The sequence below is a fragment of the Lipophrys pholis genome, assembly GCF_963383615.2.
Source record: "Lipophrys pholis genome assembly, chromosome: 18".
Lineage (NCBI taxonomy): Eukaryota > Metazoa > Chordata > Actinopteri > Blenniiformes > Blenniidae > Lipophrys > Lipophrys pholis.
Window position 1 is genome coordinate 24,169,401 of NC_137646.1, and position 25,379 is coordinate 24,194,779.

At 43.3% G+C, this 25,379-nt stretch overlaps 1 protein-coding gene across 1 annotated transcript; it reads left to right on the forward strand.

The window, feature by feature from the left end:
• On the forward strand, positions 1 to 24,035 carry adisspb (adipose secreted signaling protein b). Its single transcript, XM_080485947.1, has 6 exons — positions 1 to 379; positions 4,146 to 4,250; positions 11,163 to 11,302; positions 16,307 to 16,445; positions 19,118 to 19,243; positions 21,590 to 24,035. Exons 2-6 carry the CDS (start codon positions 4,232 to 4,234, stop codon positions 21,688 to 21,690), a joined length of 525 nt encoding a protein of 174 aa, XP_080342073.1. The 5' UTR covers positions 1 to 379; positions 4,146 to 4,231; the 3' UTR covers positions 21,691 to 24,035.
• Positions 24,036 to 25,379: the final 1,344 nt, after the last annotated feature.

The following is a 25,379-nucleotide window of genomic DNA, read 5'->3' on the forward strand; positions in this document are numbered from 1 at the left end:
AGCTGAGGCGAGATGCGGTTTTTTGCAGCGATCTGTGCTCGTCGGTCTTCAACTGTGTGGCGACAGTAGGAAGGAAAAGGCAGCCGATCTGCTTGATTAATAATCACAATTTATTCTCGCTGCAGAAAAGACAGGTGGCGGGTTAAAAAAAAAAAAAAGGAGCGAAACACCCCACACACCACGTGACCAAATGCGGAAATCGCGCCCCAGAGAAAGTGTGTAGCAGCCAGGGAGCAGAGGGAGTGCAGCTTCTTGCTGTTTACTCCTCCTTGGTCTGTTTCCAAAGCCTCTATTGCTCGTATCTAACAACAGATCCCCAAAACCGAAGACTCTCCATTCAGCTTGATGTGCAGCTGTCCTCTGATGTCCACACAGGGAGGTAAGTGAAGACAAAATAAATCCAATTCAAACTTTAACATTTTTTTTAAGAGGGAAATACCAAACGCCCGATCACACAGAAATGGCTTATTTATTAATGTAAACAGTTTTTTCTCCCCCCGGCGAAATGTGTTTCTCACAGTAGTTTGTGTAGAAGTAATGTGTGAAAACACTGGCTGTTCCTGCAGGACAATGCAGGCTTTGTTCGGACAGTGCAGCTCATATTTCCATCTCACTCACTTTATTGTTGTGTTATTATGTCTCGTCTGTGCCTTTATTTTGTCACTGTGAATTCATTTCTTTTTGTTGCATGCACAGAAAACAGCTTAAACCTCATTTAACGTGCAGATTGTGGTAATTTAATTGAAAGGAAATGGTCAAAGCTTATTGATCAATGAAAAAAACACTATTTCAGTGCGATACAACAAACCCTCTAAGTATCAAGAAGACTAACAAGATTATTTGTGGTGGCATTTTTGCTATTTTTAAATCATCGTTATAATGAATTGTTCCTGATAATGTTTTTCCATGTGACTGTTTTATTTGATTGACTCATCAGATATCTGATAGGTGATGTCTTGCTCCAATATTTTAGTTTGGACCATTCAAGAATGAAAACAAATGTGTGTATTGTCTGAATTGTTTTCTCGCCAGCTGATAATCTATTACAGGCATATCCACACTCTTGATATGTGACAGGCGATGACCGAAGATGTGTGATTTCATGTTGAAAATGACTGTATTTCATGCTTTAATCTGCCTTGCACTGAGTTGTGAATGGAGATAGACATATTTCGGGAAAGCCTAAAACAAAAAGAAACATGCATTTTAAAAAATGGCAAAAATATACATCTTAAACACAATTTAAACTATATACTCAAGTAAAATTGCAAGGAAAACAGAGTTAACGCAGCCTCACGCCTTTAGCCTTCTTAAATAATTAATATTCACAAATTCAAACTCGATTGAGTTTCCAGTTTAGCTTGGTTATATTGCAGCAATTACAACTTATTGTCAAAATCCAACGTTCCCGCTCGACCACTGGCGACAGTGGAAAGTAAAAGCTCCTTTTTACCAGGAAGAAATCCAGATTCAGAGGAGGGAGAAGCTGATAGGGCGGAGAAAAGAAGGCACAATTACATTGGAATTGGTGTCCATCAATATTAATGTCATCGTTACAAGTAAAAAAACAGAGTGAAGGGAAACAGTGGATATAAGACACATGCAGCAAACTGCAAAGTCTCTTGGTATCTTATAGATAAAGAAAGTGACAAAAGTGATATTGGTTACTTGTCCTGAGAGAATATCAAACACGTTTGTTGTTGTACACCATTGGGGGATAATACTCTCCATATTATTGCAGACAGAAGCCAGACAGATTAAATGTGTTATTGCGCTTAAATCCAGCGCTCCACGTTGTTCGACCGGTGTGGTTTTTCATCTGTCCATTGAGAAGGTGATTTGTGAGGTGCGATATGTTCGCCCGCATGCCGCTCGCCTCCCTCTTTAATATCCTGTGAAGTGATGGTGGCGGCAGGAAGAAGAAAAACAAACATTAAGTTCACATCAGACCATAGGCCAATATGCACAATGCAGACGCGATGAAGTAAGAAGACACTGATATCATAAACCTCCATCCCCTGAGAAAGGGAGCGAGTGAATGAAAGAAAGTGGGTTGGGGCGAAGAGAAAAGTGAGAAAAGTGCATTAAAGGAGGTTTTCTTAGCAATCTAAACCTAAATTCACACTTTAACCACTAAGTTTACGTGACGGCTACAAACACAGATTTAATCTGGTAAAAAAAATTTAACTTTAAAAGTCTTATGTTTTCTAAACGGGACGAACTCTGAACATTGCTGACTGTGAATATGGGGAAAAAAAAATGGCACGGCTACCGAGACACACTTTTATTGTCCCCGCTTGCCATCGGCGTTGTAGGTCACCTATAAATGGTACAATCACGGTGCAGATCTCTACTTATCATTGCAGACCCACATGTCGCTGGTGTCATATAACCATAGCTCGACTAATCCGTGTGTGTAAACATCTTAAATAGCGGCAGACGTGCAGACATGGGGGTTGAAATAGCAGCGTTGGGACCTGCTCTACCACCTGGGACATGGCTGCACTGTTTACACCAGAGTGATGGACAAGTACGCAGCTTTTTTAGCCCTGGCCTGGTTGATGTGTCGCCGATCGGCAAACGCGTTGAAGTAAGCACCTGTGAGCTCGTGAGATGCCGCGGATCTGCTTTGTTCCTGTCCAATCACGCCCACCTTATGTGTCACGCCACTGATTTCACAGCTGGAGGCGTGTGGTGCCTTCGAATCCCATCAGTGTTTTTTTTCTTTTCTTCTAATCATAGCGACCCATTTCGTTGCTCAAAAAACAGCAGTCGTATTTTGCGCCGATAAAAGTGGATCATCCTCTCGGTGGACGTGACACTTGGAAGTTTTTTTCTGTGGCATAAATGGCCTTCCTTCCTCAAATGCACATAGAAAAATAACGACTGTTGGTGTCCACCACCCCCCGGTCGTCTCCGCAGCTCAAAATAGGAAGGAAGTGTAAACCACAAAGGGATACACTGGGTCAGAGTCGACAGCTTTTGGGTAGAAAATGCGTAAAAGATTTTGTGGAATCCAAACAACTACAGGGTCAAAGGCCCGGCTGGGCGCAGTCTGAAACGATTGTTAACAATGAACTGCTGGAGGGGCAGGTGGGAAAGCTTCTCCCGGACCAAAAACAAGAACCCTTGTCCACTTGATAACGTGGGTCTCGGTTCCCTTGCAAGTGAAATGAGGAAAAAGGAGAGAAAATGACAGCTGTGAAATCCCGCCGAGCCTGTGGACAGAGACGGAGGCCGTGACGTAGAGCGCACTGCATTTTAGGTCGTAAACAAACGAAGCCAAAGAAGCAGACCCGGATTGCTCTTGCCGCAAACGAGCAGCCGCGGTAAATGCGGTTTCTCAAAAAAGTGGCCGCATCATGAAGCCCGACGTCACTCGTCACTTTACCTGCTCAGTGGATCCCGTAGCGCCGGGGCCATGCTACATGCTACATGCTACCGTGGATGCCGAAGTCCACTGGAGCCTGTTGGAGGCTGTCATGTTAAGCCGCCACCTGTTTTTTTTCCCAACATTATATAAAGTTCCCGCTGTGGAGAAATCTGTCGGAGCGAACATGTGTTTGTTATTGTTGTGTAACATCAGTAATGCCTGAGAATAAGACGGGACGGAGGATTAAGTCGCTCTGCCCACGCTGCTTTTCACTTATGAGCTGCAAAAAATACGTCGTTTCTTGCTGCGTGGTGTCACTCTCTTCTGAACGTCCATGTTTGCTGTGAGCGCCGATCAGAGACCCGATAGACCTTCTCCATCTGGTGCGAGGCCCACCAACAGCAGCTTCTCCCTCCCGAGCTAATCCTCTTAGACCGTTTTGTTGTTTTCCTTTATTTGAACTCTCTGTCAAGACTCTGTGCTACTCCTGGTTCAACTCCTGCCTCGTAGCTGTGCTCTCCGCTAAAATTACACTCTAACCTGGGGGGGGGGGGGGTTCGTGGATTTAGGATGAAAATCACGATGGGAAGCTTCCGGTGACGAGACGTTATTTCCCCGATTATTTTCTCTGCTGTGAAAACCTCTCCACCTTTTCTTCCAATCTTCCCAAGGCTGGTCTGTTGATCTAATCATTTCCCCTCTTTTTCTGTCTCTTTCCGCTGATCTATGGATAAATGCCTCTCTCTCATTGTTCCCTAACTTGCTTTTGCAGGGTCCTTCTGAGGTCAGACTGCTGAGATGCGGACGCTGTGACGTCGCCCATCCAAGTGTGTCAGTGCTGGACCAAACTCCTGTGTCATGGCTGCTGCTAAGAAGAGTAAGTTTTGGTTTTTTGTGTTGAATGTCTGTAGACTTTACTAGCTCGTATTTCAGTGGTGGAAAAGTCAATTTATGCTTTTCTTTTTTTTTTTTTTTAAATTCATCGTTTTTAAATTGGAGATTCCGCTAGTGGTCATCCAAGATGATCACCAGGGAAAATTCAAAATGCTTTAACTCGTGATCAAAAACTATGTTTTGAAAAGTTAAATGAAAAATGATTGCATACATTTCTTTGAAGGTGTTCGAGGGCACTACCAATAAACTGTTTGATTGCGGATTAAAGCGCAAATAGTACAGAAATTTCATGAAAGGTTTTCTACTCGGCTGGAATCTTCAGACATCTCTGCATATTGTGGTGTAAAATGTCATGATGCTTTTACGGACGAGGCCGGCAGAGTCCAGGGGAATGATGCAAACACAGCAGTAAAGCATGACTATCTTAATAATAATAATAATAATTATATTTATAGGTGCCTTTCAAACCACTCAAGGTCACCTCACAAACGTTAAAAATACAACATAAAAAAAACAATACAAGACAGAATAAAACACAGCTAGTATAATTAAAAAGGTCAAACAACCGTGGTGCCATATTAAATATGTCATATTACGCAAAAAATACCTTTCTAATGGTAATATGTGTAGCTTGTGTATGAGGTCAAAGAAGTGAAGAAAATCAGCCATCTCCCTCACTTGCTCCACTTTTTAGTGAACGGCGAATCAGAGATTTTCCCTTGATGACATCACCAGGGGAAATAACCACTCCCTCAATTTGACCCTCCTACAGGTTGATAAAAAAGTGACAGATTATTCACATACTGATTGACAGTAACCGTTGGCTAATTGTTAGTAACTGTAACGACCAAACTCACTACCATATTCAGACATACAATATTTGTAAATAACCTTAAACTTCCTGCTGCGGGCGCAGCGTCTGAGCTTAATGAGGAGCCTCTCCTTCTGGTCCAGACTGGTTGAAAAACAGCGTTTCTACGAGCCGCAGCGATAAATCCTCCGTACACATTAGCACACGGTAACGGGAAGCAGACCTGACTCACCGTTTCCAGCAAAAACACAACGTCAAATCTGCCCAGCGCGTGTTAAATCCATAAAACTCTTATATGTATAATAAAGAACATGTCGTCTGACTCACAGTGCAGCCACTGGTCAATATCATTGATTAATCATTCTCTTTAGTGGCATCATTTTAACCAGGTCTTATGAAAATGCCCCCAGGGGCATCTGTCTTCCGGTCGTCGTGAGAACAATAGCCAGGATTTATATTGAACCTTTTTATTCCTGCATGAAAATCTCCAGCTTTACTGCTGACCTGTGCCCGTTTTACAACATCTGTGGTATTTCCTCTCAGCAGCTCTACATCCTTCCCAGAAAAAAAACAACAAAAAGACTGTCTTCATTGTTAATTATGGTATAACCTTTTCACCAACCTGGAGGCTTTCTTTGATGAATAATCAATCGCATTTTAAATTCAAGATCGATTTCTGTTTGTGTCGTCGGTCTCGGCAGTGCCGTCGACTTTACAGACAATTTTTGTCGAAGCAAGCAGGTGTACGTCCTTCTGTAAGAGATTGACTCAATAAAAAAGTAAAAAAAAAAAAAACAACAATCTGGACACAAGGCCGGTCCCAAACAAAAACGAATGGCTGAAATAGTTTTTATTACCACTATAAACAAGCGACGGGTCCTTGTTACCTTCAACGACCACTTTGCAGACTCGCTTGTCTGTATTAAGGTCACCTGATGACCTTCTGTATTGACTTCCTGTTGATGGCATTTTTACAACGTGTGTTTTTCACGTGGCTGAGACGGACGGAAATGTCACAGGAAGTGTGTTTGCTGCCTTTTAGAGGATGAGGGAGATTTATCATATTGGCAGAATGAAAGCGTGGACCGACACTTGTTAAGAGGTGTTTCCTCAAGTGCATCAAATTTGAATATGTTGAGTTTTTTTGTATTTCTGCTCAGGCAACATTTGCCTAAAAGACGATGCATTTTCACTTGAAACGGCCTTAGATAGACTGGAAACCAGTTAGAATTCTATTTATCAATTTGAAATTTCACACGATAATTTCTCGCTTTTCTGTCATCATTCGTTTGTCTCGGATTTTAAAGAAATGTGTCTTTAAATCGGCTGATTTTTTTTTTTTATATAAGAAATTGCACTTCTGACTTGACAGAATCTGCAAGTTTACGGTCGAGAGTATTCGGGAAATAAAACCTGCACTCGTGACACGGCGGATCATCCGCGGCTCACCGACGCCTCACGGCCAACCTGCAAACTCTGCACAAATTCTGCTTTTGTCTTCAGACACAAACCCGCCCAGAGAAAACCGATAAGCCAACGGACCACAGCGGTATATAGAGACACGCTGACAGACAGATTAGGCGAGGCCCAGACGATGATATAGATTAATCTGAAATAAGCCCCGTGAGCACGTGTGTGTATGTGTGTGTGGTTATTAGTGTTGCTGCTGAGGTGTGTATTGGCTGCTGTGTCCAGTCCATGTTGAAAGCCTCGGATCACAATTTTATAATAAAGAGCCGGACGCGGACTGTTGATGCCGGTTCTGTTTGTGCAAATGTGCATGTAATAGTTGTGTCGAGAGGTTAATCCCTCAGATATATGTGACATTTTAAAAGCTCTTAAGTAAATGTCACATTTACTTAAGACGTCCCGGTGCGAGACGTTCGAATCCAGGCTGGAGAAGCAGCGAGTGACAAAACTTCAAAGTTCAAGGAGGAGCTATTTTTGGACACTCGGGGAGTTCTGGAAGTTCCAGTTTTGAGTTCACAATGCAGGCGATTGATAATTGGAGCACTTTGAAAGCCGTTTTTGGACGGTGCCAGACTAACGGTGAGCAGATGGCGCGGCGTCTTGTTCAGATAGCCGGCCCTGTGTGCGAGAGCTTCACAGACGGATGGTTCATTGTTGAGACTTCCGGAGAGCGTCGAGGCAATGGGGGAAATGAATCTTTCTGGTCTTCATGTAAATCGAACTCCTCAAGGTACCCGGCGCTGCTTTTAGCTGCCGCGGCTGATTGGCCGCTTTATAGTAGGAAATTAAGTTTAGTATGCGCCAACTGAGTGTAGTTAAGCTGCCAAAGAGCTTTTATTGTATGAGCTTCCAGGCTTCATGCAAAAAGCCTCTTATAGTAGGAGTGGGAACTTTAAATAACTGGAGCGAGCATGGGATTTAGATGATTAACCTAAATCGTAAGTCTTCTTATTGAGGGTTTTCTCACCAAAAAGAAAGAAAAAGGTCCATACATTCTTATTGGCTCCATGAGAGAAGATTAAGAGAATGAGGAAGGAGGAGGGGAGGATTGAGAGGATGAAGAGGAGAAAAGAGAATGAAGGACAGGTAGTTCTGGTCAGAAACGTCTCAAGCGCCTCCTTTAATGCATTTTTTCAAATTGTTCAATATTTAAAAGACTCGGGACGATATTTGATTTCTTGCCACAAGTTTGACTCGTTTTCCGCCTCATCCCAAAATGGAAGCTCAAGTCCGTCGAGCTTTTTTAACCCGGTCCTCCTCCACCACAGTCTGCAGCAGCTCCTGCTGCCGTGCCGACCTTCATCCTAAAGCGCATCTCCTCTGCTCACAAAGGGAAGATCGACTCCTTCGGAAAGCGTTGAAGGAGTGTAACACCTGTGCTGCTGCAAGCCGGGAAGGTCACCAAGCAGCAAAATGAGCAAATCGCAGGGCTGCGAGCCCCAATACGTCGGACGTGTACATTTTAAACACATATTTTGAAGTTTTGTAGGAAAGTTTCTGTCTTACTTAAGTAGTGACGCTACTTCTGTTCACCCTTTTGTAAACGAGAGACACATTTGAGCTATAAAACTAAAGAAATTAAGCTTAAATGACTAAAATCCAATGTGAATTGATTCAACACATTTAATACAATAATTAATCATACAACTATTTGAGATTCTCTTTTATGTGTCGCTTTTGTCAAGGGGTGAATGTTTTCCCCTCGGATGTGCTTGTTATTAACACTTTAATATGTTGTGAATAAAAAAAATTTATTAAAAAAAGGCAAACGGTCAGATAAGAAAACTCATTTTCAGTCTGACTGAGGACATTCTGCCGCCCACGATACCAGCACTGATCAATTTAGTTTGCTTATCTTGTACTTCCGGTAAGTAGGGATATTGTTAATATTGCAAGGTTTCCTGCTTTTAGTATTCAACAGCGTTCCTCGTGGTCGACTTGTATTTGTATGGAGAGAGATCCTGCACATATTGAACGTGATGTAACTCCCCGACTCATTATTGTGACCCAGATTTCTAATCTCTGATGAAACTTTAATGGAACTGGGCCCAAGTGGTCCAGTAATTGTCTGTGCTTCATATAATACAACTACACAATACCTGTATCTGGTTATAGTCGAGTGCGAGTAATTGTAGACTAAATGGTTCCTTCTTTAATATTAACTGGATCGTATGAGGAACTGTGAATATGCAGGTATTATTACTTTATGTCTTTTCAGAAGTCCTTTACGAGACTTTCTGATTCTAAACTGCAGCTGCACTAATAATCTCCCAGGGGAATTACTATTTTGATATAATCTGCTGGTCTCTAAGCACAGTAACTTAATACAGATAACTTCATCAGGGTTGTTGTGGCTTGGCAGAGGGACTGGGATGACTCTCTTTCGCTCAAACGGATCATTTCTGCCGCAGAGTCGGAAGGGCAAATAAATGTCTCTGCCAATAAATGTGAAGATAGTGCGACTCCTCAGCTGTCAGGTTGGCAAGAAGCTAAAGCGGACTCGGGGACATAACTGAAGTTTGTGTTAAAAAAAAACAAAAAATACTTCCAAGAGTGTTTTAACTCATTAACCATCCAACCAATATGTGCATTCATGCTTCCTTCTTTTAGTGTGGACCCAGTGGTGTCTGGATTGATGAGCAGGGTAGAAGTTAAAACACTTGCCAGGCTGGTCTAAGAGGTGGACTCAGTCTCTGTGTGAGTGGAGTTAATGGGAATTGAACATTTACTTAAATAGTGCGATTCTCCCACTCAGAGAAGAAGTGCAAGTTTCTTCACCTCCATTGGAACCAGTTCAGTGTTTTGCTGCGTTTCCATGCGAGAAGAACCGCCATCAATGGACACGTGACGCGAGTGTAACTTCTCCCGGCTCCTGTTGTGGGCGGAGCCACAACGCTGAATTGGACATTAGCATTGTGGGCCGGCACACACATACACACAGTAAAAGCAACAATTTAAAAATTAATTGCAATACCAAAACCGTCCACAAGGGCATATTGAACCATGCAGTGAGGAACCGAACGGTTTAACATTCTATCTCCACTAAAAAAAAGAAAAGAAAATGTCCCGTACTCTGATGGAAACCTGGAGCCAAACCAAGATTTAATGCCTCATTGAGGATTTGTCCCACAACTTGATGAACGTGGAGCCGTCGTATGAGGTGTTGAGTAAACACCTCATAGATGGAGGTTCCAATCACTCCGTGCTACCGACGCCACAAAACAGCCGGACAACGTCAGAGTATCAAACATCACCGTCAGTAAAACAAGGAGCAATGGTGCAGATAGGTAAATAGTGGATTGAGGCCAAGCTGAGGTTGGCCGACCTTTGGGGAAATAGTATTCGTGTACTGGAGTCCTTCAATAAAGATCTTAAAAGTAATTCAGTAATCCTTGTTACAGTACTTCGTCGATGTCCTATAATTCAGCCGCCGAACGCTGCGTGAAGCTCTGGGAACGTGACGCTGTGAAGTCGGGCTCACAGAGGGGAAACTTGGCCGGACTGTTTGTTATCTCAGAGACGTATTATCTGAGGAGCGGCGGGGGGTGGGGTGGGGGGGTGGGGTGGGGGGGTGGGGGGGGGTCAACTCGGAGAGCAAGTTTCCAATCTGCCACTTGGGGAGTTGAGGCCCTGGACAGAACAATGACCATCAGTGTCTCGGTTTGACTTGAACCTGAAGGGAAAATATGATGTTTACTGAGTAATCCATATCTTTGTTGTGACACCGAGGCCCTCTAGAAACTGACCCTGAGGCCTCTGTAATGTACAACCATCGTATTTGTACCGTGGGTGAAGATGGACCGTTATCACTGCATGTTTGGAGTCACTGTCTCATGCTACAACTTGAATGTAGGACTGATCACATGCCTACATGGAAGTACTGCATGATGCAGAAGAAAATGAAGTATCTTCACTGTGCTGTGTTGTTGTTCTATGTTAGGGGTGCCTTGTTATTAACCTGCTTAATGTGCAACTTCTCCTCCAATTAAAAACGATGAGTTTTCCCCTTGAAACGTTGTCGTTTAAGCTCGGCGTCATCAGTACGCGCCGTGGTTTTATTTAAGAGAATGCGCCGGTATAAGTTATACAGGTTGTTTTTTTTCCTTCAAACTTTATTTATAGAACATTTTGGAACAATATGGACGGAAAGTGTGAAATATAACGTCTAAGAAAAACATATATTCTGAAGTAAACGGTCACATCTGAATGTCAACTTCATAACCAGCCACCGGGGGCCAGAATCATAAGGGAAACACTGCCGGGTAATAAAAACCTGAGGAGTCTTCAGACAAGACGAAGCAATAAAACCACGTGAGGACCATGATGACGCGTCTGTAGCAGGATGGCAAACAAACACCAAATAAATGGTGTTTCTCTCAGTTGAACGTGTAAATCCTAGATAGTTTTTTAAGGTTTTCTGTCCAATTTCATCTAATTCTGAATGAAAAATGATGCCAATTCTCCATCTTCTTGCACCGTGGTTCCACTTTGTCACGAGAGCGGTGGACGGTTCATGTTTCTTTTTTTTTTTCTTTTTTTTTTTTTCCGTCCAGAGGAAAGTAGAGCCTGGTAGTTTGTGCACATGCCAGTTCTTGACTGCGCGCTCTTTCCCAGGTTGTGCGAAGGCGGGAGGTGTGCGCTTCTCGGAGGAGCCTCCTGCCGCCGCAGCGGCGTCCCACGTTCATTTTGACGAAAAGCTGCACGACTCCATCGTCATGGTGACCACGGAGGACGACGGCAACTTCATGGTCAAGGTGGGTCCTACCTTGCAGTTGTAGAGATGAAGATTCCCAATTGGAATTTTGATTTCTGGTCACAATTCATGGTGAAGTTGTTTATACCCGTTCAAGTGGATCAGCGATTCCAAAATAAATACGGAATCTTCTTTACAAGGCAGCACAGGGGGGAATGTGAATTTTGTGTTGTGACGGAATAAAGTTGAAATAAGTTCTTACATCATCCTGAGAAGAATTTAGATTCCAGAAGTGAGTTTCATGACAATCCTAGCCCAGCAAATAAGTATAACTGCAATATAGCGGTTGGTGGAGATGTGACTAACTGACAAAATGTGCTTATCAACTAAAACCACTGATGCGTGTGTGAGACACGATAAGGTTTCAAGTGAAAATGCAGCTGCAGATGTGTGAATTCAGAATCACACATAGAACTTTTAAAACAGATTCCCTGTCACGTTTCTCTCTATTTTTAAATGCCTCGTCTCGGTGGTGACTTTATGGTTGTTTTCTGTTCAAATAACGAAATATAAATCTTCCATAAACGCATATTTTTTGAAGTTTTTTTTTTTTTTTATTGATTTAACATTCGAACTGGTCATTTTTGTGAAACGTCTAAATCCGTTGAAATAATGTTCCGCCACTGTCTCGCTAACAACAGGAAATTAATTGGTAAACGCGTCATTGATTGGCTGAGAGCGAACGATTTCGACCAATGAGAATGCCCGTTTCATTTCACTCCTAATCAGAGATATTCCGCCAAGATTCCAGATTGTTAGTAATATTTTCTGCAGAAATGCAGAATTTCACATTTTTATTAAATCGTCCGCAACAAAAAAACTTAAATTAAAAAAAAAAAATGGCTATATCGCCCAGGCCGTGTGTCGGATAGATTTCAAGAACAACTTTTTGCTGCGACTGGCTCCATGAAAAGTCACAGTGAGGATTAAAATTGGCAAAACCATCGATGAGATCAGTGAAACAGTTTGTCAACTACAACTGTGTATGTTGGATTTTCAGTCTATTTAAACAAACATACACTCTAAAGTGTATGTAAGATTTATTCCAGGTCTTATTAAGTTGTTTTTGTAAAAAAAATATATAAAATTTGCTAAAATGGCTTTAAAACAGGTAAAAATTACTTAAAAACCTTGAGCTTCATGGGACTATGAAGGACTGTGACATTTAATATTTAACAGGCGAAATGTGGGCACTGCTCTTATAAAAAGGTTAATGTCTGTCTGGGGCACATGGAAAGGACTTTCTGCGATAATCCGTCATGAATTCATTTGGCTTCAAGTTGTTTCATTCAAACACTGAATATGACTTGGAGGCTTTTATTTTGAAGATCACGATGATATTTCTGGCTTTGCCACTCGCTCTCTTGGATCAGAAATGCTCTGCAGTGTTTGTCCTGCAGGCGGTCAGCCGGTCTTTGTCCGCCTCATGGACACATCAGAGAAAAACTAATTCAATTTCAAGGTAATTGTTGTTGAGGGTGTGTGGAGGCGGCGGGGTAAAGAACAAAATAAACCTGTAAACACAGAGTACAAGGTCCACAGGGTGCAGCCACGTTTCCAGTCAACAAGACAAACCAGGCTCAACCTGCAGAGGGACAAAAAAGAATTAAATAACATTTTTAAGTAATTCTGATTATGTTGCTTCACTCCACTGACCCTGAAATTGGTTTAACTGGCTAAAGGAGTTCAGTCTTTTCAGATTTTTAGTTTTATTCTATAAAGGTGCTGTAATAATGTCGTAGGTCTCTAGTTTCTGTGACAACCGTCTTATCAGTAAATCATCCAGGCAAAGATTTAAGTCTCCTCGTCTCCTCGTCTCCTCTATCAGCCACAATAACGACGATATCAGACCGCTCATCTCGTCTCGGCTCTTAAACTCCGGAGGAACTCAACCGAGGAGCCAAACGGCGACATGCAGGAGCTCCACAGCGTTCGTCATGATAACGTCTTAATCTATGTGTTGCGTATGACTGTTCGACTTTACTTCAATATTACAGAGAAAAGACGTGTTTTAGAAAAAAATATTTACAAAGGGAGGAGGCAACAAATTTATAATATATTTAATTGAATAGTGAACATTTTATTTGTCTTTGTTCTTTAAAAGCTGTTAAAAATAACACTTAAATATAAGGGGCTTTTGTGAAAAAATACATCATGAAGAGAAAAAACTAGTCATAGTAATAGTGAATAAGATGCTTTTTTTTTTTTGTTTAAATCCTCCTGTGTAGCTTTTCATTCTTGGTGACATTTTGCTTGCGCTGTCAGTCGAATACAGTTTTTTCTGTAGTAATGTAGCAATAATCCGTTGTCATACAGTGACATCTAGTGGTTCCAGATGGTACATACAGGTATATAATCAATATGCAAGTCACTTCTATAGAAGGCCTCCATTTATGCAACGTTTACAGTGAAATGCGTCGTTTTCAGAAAAGTTTTGCGTTTACACTGCAACGTTTTGAAAACAGTGTCCCTTTACACAGAAATGGCAGAAACACTGAAAACAATGTAGATGTTGGGCCACTAGTGGGCGCTGTTGGTTGTTCTAGAAATGAAACCGCTGTAAACATTAACAACGGGAGGACACCGAAATTGGAGTGGACGGATCACCAAGTTTGATTTTTATCATGGTGACTGTCAAAATAAAAGCACCAAGTCCAAGGACAATATGGACTGGGACACTCTGGAGGAAACGTCGTTCTTATTGTCCACTGAGCATGTGCAGAAGAACGGTTAACCACGGCAACGTTTCTGCCGTCTACATGGAAATAGTGTTTTCAAAAAGTTGTGTTTTCAGTGCTGAGCAGCCAATCAAAAAGCTGCAACCCAACATATTGAGGCACGTCGGCACGGTCGAGACCGCCTGCTATAGTTCAATCCACCGCCCTGAAGTTGTCCTCGCCGTTAATCGAGCCGAACCGAGTGAAATCTTTCAGCGTGCAGCTGAACCCCGTCGTCCTCGGCGACCTTCACAGTTCCAGAGCTTCCAGCTCGCTGTGTGCTCGCTGTGTTTGTCAGAACTCTTTGGACTCGGCGGAGAGTGGGCACAGAAGGCTGTCAGCCTCATCGCAGAGACAAGGGGTGGCGGTGGTATCGCTATGGAAACGGCCAGCGGGGGGGGGGGGGGGGGGGGGGGGGGGTTGACTGTCCTTGCAGGCAGACCGAAGATGAGGAGGAGGGAGTGTGTGGGATGGAAGCGGCATGCACACAACAGCTGTATGAATACCAGCGTTGATGAAGGGTATTTACACAAAGTGTGTGTGTGTGTGTGTGTGTGTGTGTGTGTGTGTGCGTGCGTGTGCGTGCGTGTGCGTGTGCGTGTGTGTGTGAGAGAGAGAGTGGTGGGGTCACACAGAAATTCACATTTCTCACCGTTTCTCATTAAAACGCTGAAGCGTGGGGATGGAAATGAGCAGCTGTCTGCGCCGCAGAGATTCGCTGAAGTAGTGCAGAAGCCAGACATTTTTTTTACTTATTTTTATATTTTTAATACTTTGTGCGTCAAAGGAAACCGAAGAGCGAGTTGGTGAACTTCCCCCCCGGAGGGACCCGAGATCAGGTGCAGCACATGAGTTCATCTGCTCACAGGTTAACGGCTGCTGCACAATATGCGTTTTGTGCAACAGTCGCACGAGCTGACGTCGATGGTGAAGCAATAGAAGTGACCACAGGACGTCACTTTCTATTGCTGTGGGCTTTAAAAAACCGGCAGTCGTGGTTTCATGAACGACGTAGAGGAGAAGTCGGGAGTGATTCAGCGGCAGTCTCCACCCGTGTTTGTCCTCACTGTAATGTTCTGGAAAATCAGACATGAAAAGTGGGTCAGCATCCTTGTGAGAGCCAATCAGGCGGATCTCCACTGGACCATGGGACAGGACTACTGATATAATGGAGACGCGGCGGTGTAGCGGTTCATTCTGTCGCCTCGTCGTTAAATGACCTCCGGTTGGAGCTCAGGCTTGTCCTCCTTCAGTTTACATGTTCTTCCTGTCTATTCTGAAATCCCCGTTTTCCCTGAAGCGTTGTTGTGTAAACGGGGATTTCTGGGCCCCCCTGCCGGTCGCTGTAACCGAGGGGTCGCCCCGGTCCAAAGCTGCGGTCGGCGGCTCACGCCGGAGGCGCTTGGTGCCCGCCGCCCGCCGCCCGCCGCCTCCCTTCCCTCGCTCCTCGGCGTGGCGATCCCTCCTCATGAATATTTCTCTTTGCCGAACATCAGACGGCCTCGGCGCCGGTCGCTCTCTGATGCTCCTTTTCTCACCTTCTTTAAAATTCACTAACAGAATCCCGGGCAGGTGGATCATGAGGCTGCGGCTGGTTGTTGAAAAAAACTCCCAAAGTTGTAGTTTTACACGCAGTAGTCCTAATGTAAGTAGTAATAATATTAATACATAATTAGTAACTTGTAGTTGTAGTCGGAGTAAAGGTATTTGCAGTGAAAACAGAAATGTAAGTTGTAATAACACTTTTAGAAAGAGTCGTAGTAATAGTAGTTGTAGAATAGTAATGGTCTTGAATAGTTGTAGTCTTTAGTTATAATAGTGGTTTAGTTATGGTGGTCAACAGTATTGTAATAGTTTTAGTACTAGTAGTGCCAGTGGAAGTTGTCATCATCGTCATGGTAACAGTAGTAGTGGGAGTAGTTTTAAAAATTGTGGTAGTAACAGAAAAGGTGTACAAGCAGTAGTAGTAGTAATATCTAGAGTAGTATTGGTGGCAGTAGTAGTATTTGTCATATAGTGGTTGTTTAGTGGTAGTCTCTTTAGTAGTACTAGTAATGCTATTGGTAGAAAAGTGGTTGTCAGTAGTGGAGCCGTCATAGTAGTAGTAGTAGTAGTACTAGTAGTAGTAGTACAATAACAATCGGCAGTGATATTTTCCTCTAAGTCTCTCTCCTTTGTACTCAGAGTTTGTATTTGTTTTATCTTTTTGCTGTAACTTCTGAGAAAACTCATCCATCATAAAGTAAATCTTCTCTTTATAAACCTTAAACTCTTTCGTTCTCTGTTAGGTGGGCTTCCTGAAGACGCAGCACCGCTATGAGATCGTCTTCACGCTGCCCGAGGTCCCAGCGCTGGGTAAAGCCGTGTGTCCGGCACCAGTACCCAGTCCACACCTCCGCATCACGGACATCTCGCCTGCTCCAGAAGGTCAGATCCTCGCGGGAAAGATAAACCAAGCAGTTTTATCTTGAAAAGATAAGAGATTGCACCGTCTCCATTCTTGGAGATGATCTGCAACCACTTCCTGTCTCCACCACAGCTTCTCAGCTTTGCTCTCGCGACAGCGGCCTCCCTGCTCTGGCGTACGCCGACTTCCTGTCTCCACAGTGGCCTCTCTGCTCTGGCGTACGCTGACTTCCTGTCTCCACAGCAGACTCTCTGCTCTGGCGTACGCTGACTTCCTGTCTCCACAGTAGCCTCTCTGCTCTGGCGTTCGCCGACTTCCTGTCTCCACAGCGGCCTCTCTGCTCTGGCGTACGCCGACTTCCTGTCTCCACAGTGGCCTCTCTGCTCTGGTGTACGCCGAACTCCTGTCTCCACAGCAGCCTCTCTGCTCTGCTCTGTCGTACGCAGACTTCCTGTCTCCACAGCGGCCTCTCTGCTCTGGCGTACGCCGACTTCCTGTCTCCACAGCGGCCTCTCTGCTCTGGCGTACGCCGACTTCCTGTCTCCACATCCAGCTCTCCATATGTGGCTGATCTAATTATTGCCTTTCTTCTCTGCTGCTTGTTTGACTCACGTCTCATCATTCTGATCTCTGGATGATAAAATGACACTATTATATTGCTGAATTTATTATTCCAGCTTGTTTCGTTCCAGTGAATCTCTTTGAACTTGTCATCTTAACTCCTCCTGTAACAAACGTCCTCAGTTTCCGCTGACGGAGCTTCAGCTGGTAAATTGTCTTTGAGAGAATTTAAACGTTTTCCAGTCACATCGTTCCTTTTTGTCTTGAACGATCAAGCACGTTTGTCCGGGAGGCGTTTAGTGACTGTTTCGTGCTGACGGCCTGAGTGAAGCTTGTCGTGCGGCTCTGTCGACCAGATGGCCGTGGAAACGGTTCAGATTGTGTTATTACAGCGATTTATCTCTGGGAAATCACAATCAGAGGACCGACCTCTCTATGGTTTCCTCTCTGTGACTTCCACTTCTATTACTTCTCGTCTGATGGGGGGGGAAAAAAACGCAACTTTTCGAAAGCCACTGTTCTCCAGACGCATGTTTCATTTCCAAAAGCGATCAACAGCACCGACTGAAAGTTACATGCTTCGTTTTCAGCGTTTCTGCCGTTTCCATCAAAACGGACGTGGTTTTAGAACCGTTGGCGTGTGAACACAAAACCTGTCTGATATGAAAATACAGAAATGATGCGTTTTTCAATTGAGACTTCATTTAAACGAGACGTTAGAGGCCATCCGGCGAGAACTCGAGAGCGACAATCTGAGGAAATACTGCGCTAATTAAAATCGTTGACTCAAAGTGATGCCAGCTTTTTTATTTTTCATTTTTTGGCACAAGTGGAGGCTGTAACGGAGACCAATTAAAAAAAAAAAAATATTTTCTTTTAAAAAGCTGTGTAGGGATCATAACAGGTGTAGGCTATATAAACACTTGCCAGATCCTTCAAATCAAACTGGCAGAAGATGAGATGTGCTTTTTATCGCCAATGGAATTGAGCAGCTGTTAACGAGGTTCAGCCCAAAACGAGGACCAGGACCGACAGTGACGATCGTCATGGTGCGCAGTGTGACTCTCGCACGACGGAGGGAGGCTCAGCATCACACGCTTAATGGTGGTGTGGTTACGCTCACTACATGCCTGTAACTGAAGCAGGTTACTGACCTTTACTTCTAGTACTTTCCTGCGTGCGTGCGTGCGTGCGTGCGTGCGTGCGTGCGTGCGTGCGTGCGTGCGTGCGTGCGTGCGTGCGTGCGTGCGTGCGTGCGTGCCATTTGAGGTTAACAGGTGTGCTACTATGTTTGTCCTGATTGTCGACACGTCAGTCGGCCGTGTTTTATGTTTCTTTTATTCCTTCATGTTGACACTCTGTTCTCTCAGCGGCCTGATTGTCTGTTGTCTCCGCCGAGACAGTGTGTGTGTGTGTGTGTGTGTGTGTGTGTGTGTGTGTGTGTGTGTGTGTGTGTGTGTGTGTGTGTGTGTGTGTGTGTGTGTGTTATTAGGTCTTTGCGTGTGTGTGTGTGTGTGTGTGTGTTTGGGTCTTTGTGTGTGTGTTGTGTGTGTGTGTGTGTGTGTGTGTGTGTGTGTGTGTGTGTGTGTGTGTGTGTGTGTGTGTGTGTGTGTGTGTGTGTGTGTTTGGGTCTTTGTGTTCGTGTGTGTGTTTGTGTTATTAGGTCTTTGCATGTTTGTATGTATGTGTGTGCGTTTGTGTGTTTTTGGGTCTTTGCGTGTGTGTGTGTGTGTGTTTGGGTCTTGTGTGTGTGTGTGTGTGTGTGTGTGTGTGTGTGTGTGTGTGTGTGTGTGTGTGTGTGTGTGTGTGTGTGTGTGTGTGTGTGTGTGTGTGTTTGGGTCTTTGTGTACGTGTGTGTGTTTGTGTTATTAGGTCTTTGCGTGTGTGTGTGTGTGTGAGTGTGTGTGTGTGTGTGTGTGTGTGTGTGTGTGTGTGTGTGTGTGTGTGCAGTTGTGTGTGCGCGCCTGTCTTTGGATCTTTGTGTGTGTGTGCGTGTGTGTGTGTGTGTGTGTAGTGCAACTTGGCATAAAAATAAAGAAACCTCTCTTGTTTTCTTTAGATTTTTTGACGGTGGTGTGTGTGTGTGTGTGTGTGTGTGTGTGTGTGTGTGTGTGTGTGTGTGTGTGTGCAGGAGGTCTGAAGATAACGTGTGAGTACATGGCCCAGCAGGAGGGAGTTCTGTGTGAGGAGGTGCTGCTGCTGAGCGAGACCAACGAGGACGTCTGCGTCCGGGTCAAAGTTCACGCCAGAGTCATGGGTGAGGCACAAATTAACGTCCCGTCCTGTGTGATCCTGCGGCTCGTGTGCAATGTAAAAAAAATAAGTAAATACAATCTCTTGTAAAACTCATAAACTGGAATAAAGTGTCTCAAAAATAAAAGTCAAGGTTGAACTTCCTCAGTGTTGTGCTGCTGCCACCTGCTGGACATTTTGAATATCACTGCATTTCGAAATGATTGTTTACAATCCTACAATTGAGAAGAAACATTAAAAACAATTGTATTACTGTCGCTAACAAAAAGGCTGAAGATTCTGATGTTTTCCTGCGGCGTACGATGGGAACTTTAACTGTGTTGACGTGTCGAGGAAGTCGTACATTTAGGTCTTTGCTCGACTCGGCGTCACTGAGCCTGAACTAGACGCTTCCCTTCACACCAGCAGATGGGGAATTAGGTAAAAGGGGCGTTTTCTGCGTCCTCCATCTGTGCCTGTGTAAATATAGTAGTGTGTGTGTGTGTGTGTGTGTGTGTGTGTGTGTGTGTGTGTGTGTGTGTGTGTGTGTGTGTGTGTGTGTGTGTGTGTGTGTGTGTGTGTGTGTGTGTGTGTGGATGGTGGTTGTGTTGGGTTTTTTTTTTACTTGCGTAGCCCGAACATCTGTCCAGATGTCTGTGTGTAATTGAGGCCTGGATGAAAACCACGAGAGGATTAAGCCGCGGCTGCACCTCCGCTTCCACTCTCAGCTGCTGTCAGATCAGCGGCGAAATACAGAGAAATGTCATGTTGTGCTGCAAAAGATTTTTTTTTTTTAAACATTTCTCTCCTTTAATGAGCTTTGGTATCAAAACATCAATTCTATTAGTCTGTCTTCATTTGTATTATTAAGTATGCAGTATGCATACACACTCACCCACCTTGTAAAAGGTGGTGCAAATTGATAAAAGGGAGAATTTATACGTATAGATAGGTATGTTGTATTTTATTGTGAAAAACTAAAAATCCCCAAAGAAGTTAAACATTCATTGAAATGCTTATTAAATATAATTACAAATGTTAGTCAAACTAAATCCTTTTGGAAATGACTTTGTGTGGAAATAAAATGAAAAAAAGATACAAAATCTATTTAGGTATATTTTTGTGAAAGACTCAGGGAGCAACTACAAGAAGACCTACTACCAACTACAGGAAGGGCAACACGTTGTTGCCCCAGAGCCTCGGGTTGCTCCAGAGCTGCAGGTTGCTCCCTCAGGTTGCTCCATAGCCTCAGGTTGCTCCATAGCCTCAGGTTGCTCCCTCAGGTTGCTCCAGAGCTGCAGGTAGCTCCCTCAGGTTGCTCCAGAGCCTCAGGTTGCTCCAGAGCTGCAGGTTGCTCCCTCAGGTTGCTCCAGAGCTGCAGGTAGCTCCCTCAGGTTGCTCCAGAGCCTCAGGTTGCTCCAGAGCTGCAGGTTGCTCCCTCAGGTTGCTCCAGAGCTGCAGGTAGCTCCCTCAGGTTGCTCCCTCAGGTTGCTCCCTCAGGTTGCTCCAGAGCTGCAGGTTGCTCCCTCAGGTTGCTCCAGAGCCTCAGGTTGCTCCAGAGCTGCAGGTTGCTCCCTCAGGTTTCTCCAGAGCCTCAGGTTGCTCCCTCAGGTTGCTCCAGAGCTGCAGGTTGCTCCCTCAGGTTGCTCCAGAGCTGCAGGTTGCTCCCTCAGGGTGCTCCAGAGCTGCAGGTTGCAGTCTCCTGGTTTAATTAAACTTAATCTGTTTCCTATTCATTGCAACCACTTTGGGTGTAATATATTTCTGGCCACTACGACTTGGTGGCGCTGTTCGCAGTTTCCTCATCCATACCAGCTTCCTTGGAGTAGCAGGAAAATACTTCTACTGTAGATATAACAATGTTAAATCCCTCTGGAGGACGGAACTTTCCGTTACTCCATCTGGCAGTTTCGCAAACTTTTTATTTATTTATTTCAATTAGACGAGATAGTTCATACTAATGGAAGTACAGTCTCATAACTTTACACGAGGTATCAGTAAATAAGATTGCTTTAGAACGAGACTAATTTCCATCCATAGTCCCAAATATGAGTAAAGTAAAAACATGCAGATACAGGCGTTTTTAAAAAACAATATAGTAAAACAAAGACAATCATGGATGATGATACACGTTTTAAGGATGTGCGCTTTTTTTTTTTTTAAACTTGTGTTGGATTTTGTGGGGAAAATTAAATATTACATGGGAAAGACAAACACACCAGTCCTGTAGTATGGATATTTGTGTTATGGTCGAAGTTTAAAAGCCGTCAAATCCAATTACAAGAAAATTTGCACTTAATAGGGAATTACTCGATTCAAAAACTGCACAGATGAAAACATTTGCCGTGTTTCTTTATTGTTTCTCGCCCAGATCGCCACCACGGGACGCCCATGCTGCTGGAGGGAGTTCGCTGTATCGGAATGGAGCTGGAGTACGACTCCGAGCAGAGTGACTGGCAAGGATTTGACTAAAATGTAAAAGATGTCTGCTCCTCCCAGGTCCACCTGAAACACAGAAACCCGCAGAAACAGACCGCGGCTGATGATCTCCGACGTCAACAGATCACATTAACATGTACAATCCTCAGAAAAAAACATGTTTCCACCATGAAATTAGACCCAAAATAGTCCATTTGCTTTAAGTTTTCAACTTGATGAACCTCTAGGGGGCAGCAGCGCTCATTAAATCCGCTTCACATCTTCCATCTTTTACTCTTCTTCTGATGCGCAATCTGTGTGATTTGTAGCTTTGTGATTAAAAAAAGCTTTAATAGAAAACCTTCGATGGATTTGCATGCGTTAGGGAGCTGACGTTGAATGGGGTGTAATACCCCCGTTGAACCACGAGGGGGCACTGCAGGCTAAGTTATAGAACCTGAAGGCTTCGTTGGTGAAATGGTCCCGTTTCTCTATTTGAAGTCAACTTTGGCACCTTGATAGAGCTTTATATCTCCAGTTTCTAGTGCTACACGTAGATCAGAGGTTTTAACTCACTTTTATGTTGTACTCAGGTCAACTTTACCTTTATTTTTCCTCTTTAAAACTTTTTCCCAGAAGGACTGACACTGAATTTAGCTCCAAAACTCAACTATTAACACACGTCTGCATTTTTTATTTTTAAATAAAAGGAGTGTTGTGTTTCTTTAAAATTACTATAGAATCCAAGGTTTGTTAAGTATTAGACTACTAATAGAGGTTGACTGATCTAATCCATCCAGTTTCAAATAAAGATGAATTAGTACGAGTTCAGGCAAAGTAAAAGATTGTTCTTCTCAGATATGAATCACGCAACAGGAGCCAACTAGGGGGGTCAAACATAAGGCCTTTGGGACCAAAACCGGTCCGCAGGAGGGTCCAATCCGGCCAAACTACCAAGGAAATGGTTAAAATGTCAAAGAACTTAAAACACGACGCCGAGCTGAGAAATCAGTGACGCCGCCGTGAAAGACGGCAAACCAGTTTTCACCTCGAAACCCCCAGAATGCAACAGTTATAGACAAAGTTTTTGGCCTGTTAAAATCGTCTTCACGTTGAGATTGTAGTAATTTTCCATAGCGACGGTTTAAAATACGTCACCGTCACGTCCGCTCTGCGCCACGGCCGGGGAAAAGTTAAAAGATCAAATTTAAAGGTTGTTTTATCACATGAGATGAGACTGGATGAGCCGTCCAGAACAGAAAATGAAGAGGTGGACTCTCTGCGCAGACCGAACGCCGCTGCACACATCCACAAATGTAAAAGTTGACGTTTCACAGGCTTTGACCTTTGACCCCCCTGACGTCTCGGCCGGCGGAGCAGGATTTGTAAACTGTTTGTTTCTGTTTGCTTGAAGTCGCCTTTTTCAGACACACGCGTGCAACAAAAAAAAGTGCCTTTCGTTTAATTCCATCCGTTCGTGTTTCTCCCCGAAACCTCGCGTGTTTTTAACCCGTCGGCTTAAGGTGAGACGCCGGGGCGGCGTGAGATTCACCCTGATCACGAGGAGAGGCATCGGTGTGCATCCTGCCGCCGCCGCCCGCCCGCCGGCCCGCCTCTCCCCTCCGCTGAGTCCCATCACTTCCACCAGCTTCCACCCGTCACAACGCCAGCGCGGATCAGAAGCTGGTCGACAGGCGCGCCGTCGCTGCGTCTGTCACATCCCATCGTTTAGAACTCCTGCTTATAGATGAAGCGCCACGACGCGGCTGCACCGCCGTCCCCTCCGACCCACTGTCGCAGCTCCCTGTTTGTTTAGTTTAGTTGTGTTTTTTTTTTTTAATGCATCCGGCCTTAAAGGAAACAATTCAGTGTATAATCTCTCTTCATATTAGGCCACGAGCTGTTTGTGTAGTGCAGATTAAATAGATTTCTTTGTTTGCTTGGAAATAACAGGTCAAAGTCCCCCTTCTTAGAGTAAAACTGAAATAATTCTCAATAGGTTACTGTTCAAAGGATGTAGCAGGTCATTTGTTATCTGCTCCCCTTTGTGTGTGTGTGTGTGTGTGTGTGTGTGTGTGTGTGTGTGTGTGTGTGTGTGTGTGTGTGTGTGTGTGTGTGTGTGTGTGTGTGTGTGTGTGTGTGTGTGTGTGTGTGTGTGTGTGTGTGTGTGTGGTTTGTATTTTTCAAATGTTAAATAAATGAATGAATAAATTGAGTTTTTGTTCCTGTCAGTTCATGGTGGGAACGCCAGGGGGCAGTGTTCACTGCAATAACTACCTGAAAAGAAGGTTTTTTCCGTCTAACGTCAACATTTATACAAACATTCCTCCTCTTTTCAGATCAAAAGTGGCAAAAAACAACCTGCTTTTTATCAAAATAAATAAACTCGCGTGAGAATTAAAGTGTTTTTGAATTTAGTGTTAATTTGTGGCCAAGTTAAAAGTTTCTCTCACCCTCCCTTAAATTAATATTTTGGGATTTAATTTTGATTTAAAAAAAGAGAATAAACATTAGATTTCTATGTAGCCGGTAGTGTGAGTCTTTCTAAGAGAGTAAGGTCAACTCCAGAGGCCTCAAATTAAGTTTTATAAATTGGTTTACATCTCCATATTGATTTAGCAGCAGTTTTACAAAATGTTTTTTTTTGTTTAACGAGATTAACTTAAATAGATTAAAATATATACTTGTAGTTTAGTCCAGTTTCTATATTCTATTCCCCAAAAATTTATTTTATACATTTTTATTAGAATATAAGCAGCATAAGTTTAATTATCCTTATTGATGTTTTTAAATTCTTACACCATTGAACCAGCTTTTCTGTTCAGAAATGTGTTATTACGAGTAAATAAAATCAAGTTGACTCACTGTGTATTTCATGTTGGTTCCAAATTGTCCCTGAAAATTGAGCAGAGCTGGGGTTTTTTTTCTTTGCAGAAGAGAAAGTTTGGAGGCACTCGGCCCACCACCTGCTGGCTCTCTGTGGAGAGGCCACATTGTTCTCTGTGTGGATTAAGATGTCCCGTAGTTATTTATCAAACAAAAAAAGTTGATAAGTTGAGTTTTGGTTGTTCTATGTCCATTGCACCAAATATTAATATGATTATGAGCATTTGGAGAGGGTAGAGCGCGCGGGTGGGACTTACAGTAGGACTGTATTTAAAGAAAAATAATAAATTAAGATTTGAAATCTCGTGTTGTTTAAGCTGAAGAATCAAGGAGCCACGGTGAGGACTTCTTTATTTATTACATTACCTCTCTGTAGATCCTCTATTTGATGCAAAACGTGGTGATTTATTTCTAAATGCCTTTAATAAAAACACGCATTTTGAGCTTTTTGAAGAGTTGGACTGTTTAAAAACACACGAAAAGCTGCAAAAATAAAAAAGACAGACACAGAAATCAGCAGGCAATTCTTCAACTCTTTATATTCTTTAAAAGTCTGGAAACTATATAACCCGCAGGCTTTTCTGTAAACATTAGTTGTTTTTTTTTAAATTCAATATATATGAGATATATGCCTCCTAATGTGAAATTCCGTCTGCAAATGATCACTTATTTAAACTTAAGTAGGACCTAAATTACTTTTTAAAAGTTACTACCGAGCAAAACATAATAAAGAGCCATAAAAGTTAAATCAAGTCAGTTTATCCGTTATTTATTAATTTATAATGCTTTTATTCTCGGTGTTACAGGCGGAGAAAAAGACACCAGGCTCAGTTATAATTAATTCACCAGTCGGTTCG